The sequence below is a fragment of the Aquarana catesbeiana genome, linkage group LG03, assembly GCF_042186555.1.
Source record: "Aquarana catesbeiana isolate 2022-GZ linkage group LG03, ASM4218655v1, whole genome shotgun sequence".
Classification (NCBI taxonomy): Eukaryota; Metazoa; Chordata; class Amphibia; order Anura; family Ranidae; genus Aquarana; species Aquarana catesbeiana.
The window spans coordinates 661,574,687-661,590,976 of record NC_133326.1 but is presented as its reverse complement, the minus strand read 5'-3'; the positions used below and the strand labels follow the sequence as shown (position 1 = coordinate 661,590,976).

General features: G+C 43.2%; 1 protein-coding gene across 1 annotated transcript in view; it reads right to left on the bottom strand.

Annotated features, from left to right (window-relative positions):
* The window catches only part of LOC141133428 (A.superbus venom factor 1-like), a 250,166-nt gene that overhangs the window by 140,741 nt on the left and 93,135 nt on the right, over positions 1-16,290 (bottom strand). Inside the window, exon 14 of the mRNA XM_073622813.1 lies at positions 10,863-11,066. Within this exon, the coding sequence (XP_073478914.1) occupies positions 10,863-11,066 (204 nt within the window). The remainder of the gene's footprint in view (positions 1-10,862; positions 11,067-16,290) is intronic.

Here is a 16,290-nt window from a genome sequence, read left to right as displayed (position 1 = left end):
AAAGTCAATCTAACCCCTAACTGGTATGAATTTGAGTTTGCTAAAGTATTGCGTGTGTCATAAAAAATGTTCATGTCTTTGAAAATGAAATACTGTTTGCACCTTTTTGCTAGTGCTTATTTTTTAGTACTGTTAATCTCCTCAAGCCTCTTTCAGACAATTTTGGTCTACATGCGCTCACGCTGGACTGATAGTGACAAAGGTAAACCACCTATATAATGTGTGCAAGCACGACTCAAGGAGGATTGTGACAGGGTGACAATCAGTGGCGGCTGGTGGTATATACTTGGGGGGGGGCAGCAAACTATGCACCCGCACCCCCTCCCCCCCCAGTCGGTCGGTTACCGGCCCTGCACTTACCCTGTCTATGGCGTGGGCAGCGCTTCCCTCCGGGTGATGGGCGGCGGCTTCCCCTGCGTCTCCTCCTCTGCATTATGGCAGCCGTGCATCTCCTCCTTCCTCCTCCAGGCCAACAGAATCGCTTCTCCTTTCGGCGAATTGGGTAACGGGTCTCAGGACCCGCTTCACTCACATGCCACATCCGTATAGGGCATTTGAACAAAAGCAAAAGATCACACCACCAATCACTCGGTTCTCAGAGCTCAGTCACCGGCTCTATGTTCTGCACCCCCGCACTCACTGATGTGCTGGGCTGTGGAGGGGCGGGAGCAGCCGGGTCAGGCACTCAGCTGCTCACTGAGAAACTGAGCTGGGTGCTGGTCCAGGCATGTGGGCGGATCAAGACAATATGGTCGCAATTTTTCCTAAGCCCGGATCAGCTCTGTGACGTCAGCCAACAGCTTGCTGTCAGCTGAAAACAGCTCACAAGAGTGCAAAATGAACTGCACTCCTGTAATCCACAGGAGAAGTACAGCCAAACAAGCATCTCTTTTAGGCTACATGTACACGGGCATTAGAAAAAACGAGCTGCAAAGCCACTACCAACGCCAGGAAAAAGTGGCTGTAAAAACGTGGCATTAATGCACGTTTAGCCACGCTAGCTTTTAGCACCGTTTCTCTACCTCTATTTAAATCAATGGTTTCTTATGAGAGCCCATTGATTTGAATAGAAGTCGCACCACAAGTCGGATCATGATAAACCAACTTGCGGTGCGGTTTGTGCGCTGAGGATCTTGAAGGGAAACCCTCGCCCAAATGAAAATAAAACTGGCATGGGGTTCCTCCCAAGAGCATATCATACCCTTTGGTCTGGTATGGATTTTAAGGGTAACCCCCCAAAATCCATAACAGACCCTTATCCGGGCAGGCAGCCCAGCAGGTCAGGAAAGGGGGGAGGAGCGAGCACACCCCCCCCCCTCCCTCCTGGACCATACCAGGCCACATGCCTTTAACATGGGTGGTGTGTATGCTTTGGGGCAAGGGGGGACCTGCCCCAAAGCATGTTAATGAGGACAAGGGCCTCTTCCCGACAACCCTGGCCGGTGGTTGTCAGGGTCTGCGGGCAGGGGGCTTATCAAAATCTGGAAGCCGCCTTTAACAAGGGGGCCCCCAGATCCCGGCCCCCCACCCTATGTGAATGAGCATGGGGTACATTGTAACCCTAACCATTGACCCAAAAAAGTGTCAAAAATAAAAAACAGTAAACAGGTTTTTGACAAAGTAATTGCTCCGGTGTCTCTTCTCCCTCCGGCGATGTCTTCATCCTCGGGTTCTTCTCCTTCTACTGATGTCTTCTTCTGCTGCCGATGTTTTGACGAGAAAGGTCCCCCCATCGTATAGTGTCCGCCCTGTACTGCGCAAGCGCAGCGCTTGCGCAGTACAGAGGACAAAGGAGACGCCGAAAGTGTCCGAACATGGACAGCTGTTCATGAGCTCTACACAGCGCCTGTGCAATTAATAGTACATTCGGTAACACACTCCCTCTGTAACATGCTCCCGATGCTCGTGGGGGTGGATTTCTCAAATGGGCGGATCTTTGGGGGGCGTGTTTAAGGGGTTAAGATATAAGCATAATAAAAATTAAATCAGTAAAGTATTGAAATTGCTTGTGTTATGTATGTAACATTGAACTACCCACCCTTATCAGCTCTGGGCATCATTGTAAAACTCCTTCAGTTGTGTAATCAGCTCTGCCCATTCTGTAGGCACACCGCACCTTGCAGAGTTGTACGAGCATCGGGAGCATGTGGGAGTGTGTGACAGAATGTACTATTAATTGCGCAGGTGCCGCGTAGAGCTCATGAACAGCTGTTCATGTTTAGAGACTTTCGGCGTCTCCTTTGTCCTCCGTACTGTGCAAGCGCTGCACCTGCGCAGTATAGGGCGGACACTATCCGATGGTGGACATTTCTCGACAGGATACCGGTTCTCCTCTCTCTGCTGTCTTCTCCCTCTGCCGGTTCTCCTCTCTCCGCTGTCTTCTCCCTCTGTCTTCTCCCTCTGTCTTCACCCTCTGTCTTCACCCTCTGTCTTCACCCTCTGTCTTCACCCACTGTCTTCACCCACTGTCTTCACCCACTGTTCTTCCTCTGATGTTCTCCCGATGCTTTCTCCCGCATTAATGCTGAGTCTGCCATTACTTATAAAGCCATGGGGCGGGGCCACCCGGTGACATCATCCAGAGGCCTCACCCTTTGTTACGTCACCACTCGGGGTATGTGTGCCATCATCGTCATTGGCTGCCCCAAGCATTACAGCAGGAGAGAGCATTGAAAGAACATAGGAGGAAGAACAGAGGAAGAAGGCAGCGGAGAGAGGAGAACCGGCATCAAAAGAAGACATCAGCGGAGGGAGAAGAACAGAAAGATGAAGACCTCCCCGGATGGAGAAGAAATCGGAAGGAGAAGAGATGCCGGAGCTGCTTTAATAAATTACTTTGTCAAAAACCTGTGTACTGTTTTTATTTTTTACACTTTTTTTGGGTGAATGGGGATGAGTACAATGTACCCCATACTAATTCACATAGGGTGGGGGGCCGGGATCTGGGGGCCTTCTTGTTAAAGGGAGCTTCCAGATTCTGATAAGCTCCCTGCCCACAGGCTTCGATCAATTTTTCTTGGCGTGCGGGTTGCCCTTAAAATCCAGACTGAAGGGTCTGGTATGCTCTTAGGGGGGGGAACCCCATGCCAGTTATTTTTTTCATTTTGGCGAGGGTTCCTCTTCAAGATCCTCAGCGCACAAGCCACACTGCAAGTCGAATCATCATAATCCGACTTGTGGTGCGACTTCTATTCAAATCAATGGGCTCTAATATAAAACCATTGATTTTGACATGTCAAAAAAAAAAAAAAAAAGCTTGATGAGGGTTAACGCTGCTGTATCCAGCATTAGGCCGCGTTTAGCAGCTTTTACCAGCGTCAGACGTTTTTACAGCTCTAACGCCGGTCCTCAGAACACGGAGGCCCTGGGGTTTTTTACAGCTTGAAAATGCCTATGTCACTTACAGTAAAAGCCTGTGTGTGTGCATGCATGGACCCCCTGCCCCAAAGCACCCACCCTCCCATGTTGAGGGCATGTGCCTGATATGGTCCAGGAGGGGGGGCACTCGCTCATCCCCCCCCCCCCTCTTTCCTGACGTGCCAGGCTGCGTGCTCAGATAAGGGAAGGGTCTGGTATGGATTTCAGGGTGGGCTCCATGCCAATTTTTTTCGCAAGGGGGTTCCCCTTAAAATCTATACCAGATTAAAGGGTCTGGTATGCTCTTGGGGGGGACCCCACGCCAGTTTTTTTTTTTTTCATTTTGGCGAGGGTTCCCTTTCAAGATCCCCAGCACACAAGCCATACCGCAAGTCGGATCATCATGATCCGACTTGTGGTGCGACTTCTATTCAAATCAATGAGCTCTCATACAGAACCATTGATTTTGACATGTCAAAAAAAACTCTTGACGAGGTTTAACACTGCTGTAACCAGCAAAAGGCTGCGTTTAGCAGCGTCAGACGTTTTTACAGCTCTAACGCCAGTCCTCAGAACGCGCTGTCCCTGGGTTTTCTTTACAGCTTGAAAATGCCCATGCCACTTACAACTCCCTGTGTGCATGAGGCCTTAAAGTGATTCTAAAGGCAATATTTTTTTTTTTAAATAACAAACATGTTATAATTACAGAGACGCCCCGATCCTCCTCTTCTGGGGTCCCCCGCTGGCACTTCTGGCCCCTCCCCCATGCTGAGTGCTCCCATTGCAAGCTGCTTGCTGTGGGGACACACGTGCATGGTCGCTCTTTTGACACACAGAGTGACTCAACCCCACTCCCTCCTTACTGGCTGTGATTGACAGCAGCAGGAGCCTATGCTGCTGCCTCTCTATCCAATGAGGAGAGAGGGAGAGACGCTGTTCTAGTGCACGTTGCTGGATCGAGATTTGGTGAAACAGAGAATGCATTAAGGTAAAACCTTCTGCCTTAAGAACCACTTTAAGTTAATGAGATTTTATTTTCTGAGTTTAGATCTATTTTAATGAAATAAGGAATTATCTTATAAACCTCCCCCCCTTGCAGCTATAACAGCCTCCTTAACCGCTTCCCGACCAGCGCACGCCGATGTACGTCGGCACAATGGCACGGCTAGGCAAAAGGACGTACCTGTAAGTCCTTTTGAAATTGCCACCGTGCCATTGCGTGCCGGGAGCACGGGAGCTCCGTGAGTCGGGTGGCGAGGCCCCACGGACTCGATCGCCGCGGGGATACCCGCGATCACCTCACGTAGAGGAAGAACAGGGAGTTGCTAAGGAAAACAAGCATCTCCCCGTTCTGCCTAGTGACAGTGTCACTGATTTCTGCTCCCTGTCATCGGGAGCAGTGATCAGTGTAGTGACACTGCTAGCCCATCCCCCCTACAGTTAGAACACATCCCTAGGATACATTTAACCCCTACAGCGCCACCTAGTGTTAACCCCTTCACTGTCAGTCACATTTACACAGTAATCAATGCGATTTTAATCGCACTGATCGCTGTATAAATGTGAATGGTCCCAAAATCACACCAAAATTGTCCGACGTGTCCGCCATAATGTCGCAGTCAAGAGAAAAATCGCTGATCGCCGCCACTACTAGTAAAAATAAATAAATAAATAAAAATGCCATAAAACTATCCCTATTTTGTAAACGCTATAACTTTTGCGCAAACCAATCAATAAACGCTTATTGCGATTTTTTTACCAAAAATATATAGAAGAATATGTATTGGTCTAAACTGAGGAAAAAAAATGTTTTTTTATATATTTTTGGGGGATATTTATTATAGCAAAAAGCAAAAAATAATGCGTTTTTTTCAAAATTGTCGCTCTTTTTTTGTTTATAGCGCAAAAAATAAAAACCGCAGGGGTGATCAAATACCACCAAAAGAAAGCTCTATTTGTGGGAAAAAAAGGACGCCAATTTTGATTGGAAGCCACGTCGCATGACTGCGCAATTGTCAGTTAAAGCGACACAGTGCCGAATCGCAAAAAGTGCTCTGGTCAGGAAGGGAGTAAATCCTTCCGGGGCTGAAGTGGTTAAAGCGGGATTCCGCCTTAAAAAAAAAAAATGAAAAGTCAGCAGCTACAAACACTGTAGCTTCTGACTTTAAATAAGTACTTACCTGTCCTGGGTGCCCGTGATGTCGGCCGCCCGAGGCCGACCCGTCCCTCGGCTCTCGGGTCCCGGCACCGCCATCCTAGGTAAGGGAAACAGGCAGTGGAGCCTTGCGGCTTCACTGTCAGTTTCCTACTGCTCATGCGCGAGCGGCGCGGCACTTTGTGAATGGGACGCGATGTGTTGTGGGACACACACAGTTCCCATAACACACCGCGCCCCATTCCCCTCAAGACAACACGGGGAGCAGAAGACTGAAGATCACCGCGGTGTAGGAAGAGGCAGATTAGGAAGACTGCCTAGCAACAGACATTTCACGTAAGTAAAAACATTTTTTTTTCTTTTCCTTCATTTTTTTAGGTATTTTTTGGTGCATTTTTTTTTCAGGGTGGACCTCCACTTTAATATCAAGAGCCTTTCCACAGGTTTTTGGAACGTGTAGGGATTTGTGCCTATTTAGTTAAAAAAGCATTTGTGAGGTCAAGTAGTAGTGTAAGACAAGAAGACCTGCCTCACAACCAGCGTTCCAGTTCATCCTAAAAGTGTTCAGTAGGGTTGAAGTTAGGGATCTGTGCAGGCTACTTGAGGTCCTCCACATTAAACTGATCAAACATCTTAATGAAGCTGGCTTTGTAAAATAAATGGCCTTCCCCCAATCTGTTCCCAAAAGGCAAAGCTATCCAAAATAGCTTTGTAAGCTGTAGAATTTACACTAAATTCAATAATTTGAAGGGGTGTCCTCATATTTTGGCCATATAGTATAGGAGTAAAAGAGAAGTACAGCCAAAGCTCGCTTGGCTGTACTTCTTTGAATCACAGAAGTGCAGTTCGTTTTGCACTCTTGTGATCCATTTTTAGCAGAGAGCTTTCTGCTGACATCACAGAAGCCGGTCTAGGCACCACGTCATCACAACAATGGAGTCAGGATCCATCAGATCCCTGGACCAGCACCCGGTTTAGGCTCTCAGCGGGCCGCTGAGAGCCTGAGTCGGCCGCCACAGCCCAGCGCTCCAGTGAACGAGGAGGGGACAGAGCAGAGATCACTTTCTCAAGTGTTTATCAAGGATGAAGGGGCCTCAACCTCAGAAGCCCAGTGCCACACCTCACAATCAGACAATCGCACATATGTAAAATGAGAAACCTTTTGGATGAAGGAAAGATTGCAGGAATACTGGAACAAAAAATGACAGATTACTTAATGGTAGAGAAACCGATTATTCCAGTATTCCATAATCTTCCAAAAGTCCACAAACATCTTACTCCTGTTCAGGGCTGTCCTATTGTTGCAGGCATAGGGTTTCTACTGGAGAGACTCGGTGAATGGGTAGATGAACATCTTCAACCCCTTGTCACCCGCTTACTAGGATGCCTTAGGGACACTGGTCACCTTCTTGCCCACACACAAAATTAAATGGTCAGCAACCAACATTTGGATCACTGTTGATGTTAAGGCGTTATATTCTTGCATACCACATTGTTTAGCCTTGGAGGCTATCAAATATCACCTTACATCATACAGTTGTTACAGTCAAGATTTGTGCAAATTTTTACTTTTGGCTATTGGGTTTCTATTGAAACATAACTACTTCATGTTTAATTCATCTTTTTATATACAATGCCAAGGTGCCTCGATGGGGGTTACATTTTCTCCCTCATTGGCAAATTTGTACATGGGTTGGTGGGAGAAGGTCTTTCTTTTCACACATAATAATCCTTTCAGAGTGCATATTGACTAGTACTGTCGCTACATAGATGACTTGGTTCTGGTGTGGAATGGTCCGGTCTCTATGGTAGATTCTTTAATTCAGTATCTAAATAACAACCATTTAAACTTAGAATTCAGTCATAATTTTCACTCTGAAAGTATTGATTATTTGGAAATAACATTAACAGGACACATTGATAGTGGTGACTACTAAAACTTTTAGAAAACAATGCACTGGGGCAATTCACCGAGTGACCCTTCTCATACTGTACATGCATTACCAGTGGGGGAATTTTGTGCGAGCTAAAAGGAATTGCTCTGATCATGAAGACGTTGTGAAAGAATGCAGTGTGATTTCAGAAAGATTAACCGTTTCAGCCCCGGAAGATTTTACCCCCTTCTTGACCAGAGCACTTTTTGCGATTCGGCACTGCGTCGCTTTAACTGACAATTGCGCGGTCGTGCGACGTTGCACCCAAACAAAATTGACGTCCTTTTTTTCCCACAAATAGAGCGTTCTTTTGATGGTATTTGATCACCTCTGCGGTTTTTATTTTTTACGCTATATACAAAAAAAGAGCGACAATTTCGAAAGAAAACGCAATATTTTTTACTTTTTGCTATAATAAATACCCCCCAAAAATATATAAAAAAAATATTTTTTTCCTCATTTTAGGCCGATATGTATTCTTCTACATATTTTTGGTTAAAAAAAATTGCAATAAGCATATATTGATTGGTTTGCGCAAAAGTTATAGCGTCTACAAAATAGGGGATAGTTTTATGGCATTTTTTATTATAATTTTTTTTTTTTTTACTAGTAATGGCGGCGATCTGCAATTTTTATCGGGACTGCGACATTATGGCGGACATGGCGGACAATTTTGACATATTTTTGGGACCATTGGTATTTATACAGCGATCACTGCTATAAAAATGCATTGATTACTGTAAATATGTCACTGGTAGGGAAGGGCTTAACACTAGGGGGCAATCAAGGGGTTAATTGTGTTCCCTATTGTGTGTTCTAACTGAAGGGGGGAGGGGACTGTGTAGCGGAGATGACAGATAGCTGTTCATTCTCTGTATGCAGAAGGCACAGAAAGACTAAAACTCTCACCTCTTTTTCTACAGGCAAAACACACACTCGCAAACATTTTATTAACTGCAGTTCCAAATCAGTGATCTTTGTAGTTAAATGTAATGCCTGTCAGATACAGTATGTGGGGTGTACCATTCGTCATTTACGAATCAGGGTTTCAGAACATTACAATGACACTGCCAATCCAAATGCTAAAAACATTTTGAATGTATTGAAACATTTCAAGACAGTGCATGGAGGTAACCTTGACACCTTTTCTTTCTTCGGTCTAGAACAAATCAATCAATCTACGAGAGGGGACACCCATTGCACCCTGCTCCAAGGAGAGGTGTGGTGGATACACACGTTGAATACCAGGATGCCGTTGGGTATGAATAACAGGATGGATGTTAGTTTTTGAAATAAGTCTTTAAAATATATTATTTATTTTGTATTGTAATTTTTTCCACTGTTGCACCAGTGGGACTTTAATGGTTGACATCTTGTGTTTCCTGTTTAAAACCCTTGTCACATGTGATCACCTGACCCAGGTTTTGATCATCTCCATTTGTAACCAATCAATAAGATTATTTTTTAATTAAGCTAATACTGCCCCTCTAATTTTAGGAGGGTTGTTCCCTTATATATACCTCTTTTTTAATGTCATTTTGGATGATGTTACTGCTATAATGCTATAATAAAGTTTTTTATGGAGAAGTTGCTGAGTTGCCGGCTTGTACTTGTTATGGATCCAGAGCAGAGAGCTGTGACTGACAGTCAGCAGCTCTCTGCTCGGGGAGCTGTCAGACCTGAGCGATCGGAGGTGTTCAGTCGCTCGGTTCTCAGTGTTAGAGGTGTCAGGGGACCTATGCTGCATCCACCAAACTAAGTATGATTCTAAAAAAAAAAAAAAACATACTTCTCTTTTAATTGTTGGGGTGACCTTGGACCTTGGTGCTAGGGTTTGGCTAAGGGCTAAACTGGGGTTTAGATTGGCACATATACGTTGGCAACAAAACATGTACAATTTTTAATGCTGAAAACATTTGTATTGATGATCCCTCATGAAAAACACCACACTATTTTTTCAAAGCAGAAGAATCATTTTTTTTTTTTAATCAAATCATCTTTTTATTCATTTTATATACACACCCACACACAAAAGGAAGGAAAAAACAAAACAAAACACACAGCAAAAAAAAAAAGGGACAAACCTACAACCCCAGTCCGTATTAAGAGGGAAAAGGGGAAAAAAAAAAAAAAGCACCCTTGGCACCCATGCTCCCACTCCCCCTCCCCCCATTACTCATACATTGATCCTCTCCTCTCTCTTTATACCTCCAAGGTATCAAACCACCTTTTCCATATTTTTTCGAATTTTTCTACCCTGCTTCTATGTAGGAAAATATATTTTTCCTTAATTAAAGTTTCCCTTACTTGTATTTTCCATTCTGCTACAGTAGGTGGATATGATGATAACCATTTTAGTGCTATGAGTTTACGAGCCTGGAATAGACTTCTAGTTATTGAAACAATATATTCCTCTGGAATTCTTGATTCATCAAGTATACCTAGAAGGCATCCCCCAGCTCCAAAGGCATCCCACTCTCAAATACCTTATTGATCATAGATACCACCCCCGACCAATAGCGATAGAGTTTAGGGCATCTCTATAGCAAGTGTATTAGATTGGCTGCTCTCCCTTTACATCTAGGACATTGGTCTGTATCTCTGCGTTTCCATTTTAATAATTTCTGTGTTGTGTAATGTGCCCTGTGTAAGATGAATAATTGTGTTAAATTTTGTGTTGGAGATAAAGAGGCCTAAGGTATTGCCAATAGTGCCCGTGCCCACTGTTCATCTCAAATTGGCCCTATATCGCCCGTCCAGGCTAATCTAGCTGGTATATCCACAGTTCATTTAAATTTATCAAACAATATATCATATAATTGTTATATCAATCCCTTTTTTTCCCCATCTTATCCAATAAGGCTATTACCCCTGACTTATTAAACTTCAGTTCATGTGATCTACCCTGTATTTTTTTGATTTGGAATGTTATATTCTTTACCTATTTCACTAAAGGTTTTCAACACATCATCCTGAAATAGCTGTGCTATGTACCTTAGTCCCTTCTGCCTCCAAGTCTCAAACCCTTCCAGTTTCATCAATTCCTCATAGCTGCTATTATTCCAGATTGGAGTATATGACGTATATCCATTTATCTCAGTAATTTTCCTCATTTCCTGCCATACCTTGTCAAACAATTTACCCGTAAGAGATCACGCAGTTGATTTCTCGACTCTAAAAAAGAAACCAATGGATATACTTCATAAACTGATAGCAGCAGACTCTGTATAGGGTCAGAGTCCGCTACTATTGTCCATCCGCTAAAGTGTTGTAATTGTGAGGCTAAAAAATAATTTTCTTTTTTAAAAAAAAGAATCATTTTTTAATGATTTTCAATTTGCCGGAGTGATTTGATGACCTGCTAATATTGGGTCAAACCATTATGATCTCTAAATTGATTCCTGAGACATTCTTACCGTTCCCATGCAGGTATCTGCCACATCTATCCAGAGAGAGTCAGCCACGATCTCACGGCCTGCTCCAGTTGTGACCACATAATAGGCCAATATGCGGAAGGATGGAATGAATTCTGGTGTTATTTGTAGCGGCAAAGTCACAAGAGATTGGCCTTGTAATCTCTCTAGTCTTCCAGTTCTCATTATTCTACCTTTGTTTAGTATCTGTAGGATGACAAAATACATAATGGATCTCTTTATTTAAATTCAAAATCACGAAGATATTGAGAAGCCTAATTTCACATATTTGTACATCTTGTTTAACTACAAACTCATTGTATGATTCATTTTATTATATTATTCTCAATAACATATTTGAAATGGAAGAAAAAAAAAAAAAAAAATCACAAACTAGAAATCTCATTAAAAAAAGCTTGTAGAATGTCATTAGGACCCCTCACTTTTCCCATGGGGACTTTAGCTACTAAAGTCACACTTGGGCCCTCTCATCTACCTGCTGGACCTCACTGTTTGTCGTGAGACTTACCATTTTAGCGTTCAACCAACAGGGAGGTGAAGGCTCTAGTTATCCTTTTTAATAGTTAGGCGAGGCTCTAGGACCTTGCTCTTCATTCTTTTAGGTCGTTTACCAGCTTAAAAAAAAAAATGGTTTGCTTAAATTATCAATATCTAATCCACTCTATTAAAAAAAAAAATGTTGCATTCTGTGTCCCCATTGGCGAGATTTCCCTTCACTTCCTGTTCTGCCTGACACCTATCATAAAGGATAGGAAGTTGTGAAAAATCTCCACAATGGAGCACAAAGTGGAGATTAGCATTAGGTTTTGGCCGACTATGATTTTGACTCAAACTCCGGCTGTTGGCAGTTCATCAAAATGGTGAACTAAAAGGCCAGATTTAGTGGGGGAGCTGTCATTTGCAACAGGAGTTCAGTGGGAGAGGATTGTCGTGATGACATTCAGGGACTGGTGATGGATCTACAAATCTGGTTGAAATTATTGAGGTTTGATTGACATCAGGGGCAACATTTATTTTTTTATTTACTATTTAACCGCTTGCTAAGTTTATGAAGAAATTCGATTTTTTTTATTGAATATGTTTTATAACAGAAAGTAGAAGTGTATTTTTCAAAATCTCTGGTCTTTTTTGTTTATAGAATAAAAAACACAGAGGTGATCAAATACCACCAAAAGAAAGCTCTATTTGTGTGAAAAAAAATAATATAAATTTAATTTAGGCACAGGGTTGCATGACCGAACATTTGCCAGTTAAAGCAGCACAGTGCTGAATAGCAAAAAAATGCCCTGGTCATGAAGGGGGAAAAACCTTCCAGAGGTCAAGTGGTTAAAGTGGTGTTCCACCCTAAAAAAAATGCATGAATTTGCCTAAAAAAAAATAAAAAAAAACATTTGGATTTTTTTTTTTTAACTTACCTCTAAATGCCTGTTGCTAGGGGGTCCCTCGTAGTCTGCCTCTTTCAGTGCCTGGGCTGGTGACATCACTTCCCCTCGGCGCAGGAAGGGCTCAGCTCTGCTCCCTCCCTCTTGTCAATCATCTGGGACTCATTACAGGTCCCAGATGACTGAGCGGCCAATCACGGCGCGCTGCGCCGCTCGCAGCCCGGCACAGCCCGACACCCACAGTTGCAATATCAGCGCCGCTGAACGGAGGGGGAGATGAGCAGGGCTTCAATCCCCCGCATCGCTGGACCCTGGGACAGGTAAGTGTCCAATTAAAAGTCAGCAGCTGCAGTATTTGTAGCTGCTGACTTTTAATTTTTTTTTTTTTTAAATGGGAACCCCACTTTAATCAAGGTTTTTTTCTAAAGTATGTGTTTATTTACTATTTCATTCTTTTCGTAATGAATAACAAGGGGTAGTACCCCTTACTCATTCACGTAGCGGGTGAAGGCTGGATATATCAGAGCCTCCTTCTCTTCCAGATTCTGTTCATCCCCCCACAGACCCCCACATCCATCAAACCAGGGATGTGGGGATGAGGCCCCATCAACATGGATACAAGATGCGGCTGGACCAGAGTCTTGTAGAGTGGCAGAATTATAGTTTTACCTCTGGAGTAGATCCCCTTTTTAATGCATGCTAATATTCTACAGGCTTTGCTTGCAGAAGCTTGGAATTGCATGGCATTGCTGAGCTATTCATCTACTACAAAAGGGAACTTTGCAGACTCTGATGTAAAAGGGAACTCTGTGGATGTAACGCTAATGAACTCTAATGAACTCTGTGTAATGTAACGCTAATGGAAAGGGGACTCTGCAAAACCCGATTTAAGGGGGGGGGGGGGACTCTAATGTAAAGAGGAATTCTGTGGACTCTAATATACAGTAAGGGGGAACTCTGTGGACTCTGATTTAAAAGGGAAATGTGTGGACTCTGGTGTAAGGGGAAAGGCTGGTGACTCTAATGTAAGGAGGGAATTCTGGGAAGATTCTAATTTAAGGGAGAACTCTGTGGCCTCTGATGTAACTCTGATGTAAAGGGGGCTCTGCAAACCCTGATTTAAGAGGGGGACTCTAATGTAAAGAGGAATTCTGTGGACTCTAATATAAGGGGGAACTCTGTGGACTCTGATTTAAAAGGGAAACGTGTGGACTCTGGTGTAAGGGGAAAGGCTGGTGACTCTAATGTAAGGAGGGAATTCTGGGAAGATTCTAATTTAAGGGAGAACTCTGTGGCCTCTGATGTAACTCTGATGTAAAGGGGGCTCTGCAAACCCTGATTTAAGAGGGGGACTCTAATGTAAAGAGGAAGTCTGTAGACTCTGATATAAGGGGGAACTCTGTGGACTCTTTTTTTTTTTTTTTTTTTTTTAATTCAATCGTCTTTATTTGATTCATCATAGTATACAACTTTGTCAAATATCAAATCTTTTAAAAAGAGAAGTACCACATTTATAAGAAGCATACATAATAGAAGTATGAAATAAAGGGAGGAGTTTAAAACAGAGAACAAATGCAAATATAAAAAAGAAGTACCATATATACCACCCCTCTCTAATATCTATCTTCCTCTCTTTTCTCTTACCCCCCCTCCTCCCCTCCCACCCCCACCCCTTCTTCATCCCACCTATCTTACCCTATATTAACATCTGTGATCGTAAGTATGGGTATCCCATTTCTTCCAACCAAGGTCTCCAAAGTTTTTTAAATTCCTTCAGGTTCCCTCTCTTTGTGTATACTACCTTTTCCTTCCACATTGTTTCAGTTACAGTTTTAATCCACTCATCCTTTGGGGGGGGGGGTTCTTGCCTGCCATCTCTGTGCAATTAACTTACTAGCTTGGCAGAGACATCTCTGAACTATTTTAATTTTAGAATTTCCTTTACCTGTACTCTCTCCTACTCCCAGAATACATAGTTTCGGGTCCGTTTTAAGTTCTAAGGAAAAGATCTTATTTAGAGTCTCTAATATCTCAGACCAATACCGGAACAGTTTAGGACACTTCCATATCATATGCATCAGGTCTCCCCTGTCCTGGCATCTGGGGCATTTAGCATCTATCCTCCGTCCAAATTCAAATAACCTTTTAGGGGTATAATATGTCCTGTGGAGTAACATCAGATGTGAGATTTTCTGGGCAGGTGAGACCGACACCTGGTGTCCTCCCACCAGTATCTCCCTCCACTGTCCATCTGAAAATAAACCCAAGTCCCTTTCCCATTTACTTCTACTTTTAAGTTTTTCCAGGGTCTCTATACTACTTTTACATATATGTGGGTAGATTTCAGCTATAGACCCACTATGGCCTCCCTGGTCACCCAGTTTTTGAAGTATGGGGGAGCTATTCCATGATGGTCCCTGACCCCCAAACTGTGTATTTAGGGCATGTTTGATCTGTATATATTTATATACAGACCAATCCGGTATATCAAATTCCTCCTTCAGTGACAGGAATGATTTTAAGGAATTTTGACTATATAAGTGGGCTAGTTTGTTTATTCCTTTTCTTTCCCACACTTTTATTTTCTCAATTGCTTGTAGTTCTTGTAAATTCTTATTATCCCACAGGGGGGCGCACTTAGTCAAACCACCCATTCCCTTCATGGCTTTAATAGAGATCCAGACTTTTATTATTAATTTAACCGTGGGTGTTCTATGTACAAAAGAGTTCGCCTCCAGTACCTCTATCACAGTCCTATGGGGGGCTCCCATGATCATCAATCCTTCACTATTAGATCCCTTAAGGACCGAGCTTCTCCCCAAGTGCTGTAGTTGGGCTGCTAAAAAATAACTTCGCGAGTGAGGTACTGCTAAGCCCCCTTCTCGCGAGGGGAGTTGTAGGGTTTGTAAACTTATCCTAGAGGACCCCCCTTTCCATATGAGGTCTCTTAATATTATGTCTATTTTATTAAACCATTTCCTACTTATCCATATTGGCGAGTTCTGCATCACATACAGTAGTTGGGGGAGCCACAGCATTTTAATCAGATTACACCTCCTCGCTGTTGATAATGGCAGGCCCTTCCATATTTCAGTCTTACTTTTAAATTTCATCAACAGGGGGACTAAGTTATTATTTAAATAGTTCTCTGGCTCCTTCGTTATTTTAATACCCAAATATTTAGTTGTCTCTGCTATTTCCATCTGGATGTTATTTAAAAGGGCACCCTCTCTAACAGGATCCAATGGTAGTAATACTGATTTTTCCCAATTTATGGACAACCCCGAGATTTTTCCAAACCTCGAGAAGATATCCATCACTTGTCTCAGGGATCCCTCTGTATCACCCAAAAATATGAGGACGTCGTCCGCATATAATGCGATCCACTCCTCTCCATCCTTTCTCCGGAACCCTTCCATTATTCTATTTTGCCTTACTGTTGTAGCTAGTGGCTCCATAGCTAAGGCAAAAATCATGGGAGACAAAGGGCATCCCTGCCTGGAGCCTCTTTCCAGCTTAAACCCAGTCGAGAAGTCATTATTAATTCTTACTTTTGCATTTGGTTCATTATATAATACTTTAATTAATGAAAGAAGGGCCGAAACCAAACTCCTTTAATACCCGCCAGATGTATTCCCATTCTATGCTGTCAAATGCTTTAACCACATCTAATAGCATAACTGCCCTGGAGCCCATATTCTCTGTGGGAATCTGTAAGTTCAGAAGGACTCTCCTAATATTCATACTAGTTGTTCTATGAGGTATGAATCCCGTCTGGTCCGGGTGAACCACTTTGTGGATTACTTTCTTTATTCTGGCAGCTAAGACTTTTGCTAAGATCTTTACATCTGAACAGAGTAACGATATGGGCTTGTAGGACCCAGGTTCCAGGGGGTCCTTCCCCTTTGTGTAACACAATAATTGTGGCTTCGGTCATTGATGTAAGTAATCTCCCTTTTTCTTTCGCCCAGTTAAGTACCTTAAGAAGTTCCTGGAGTAATACTTCCCCATACTGTTTATAGATCTCG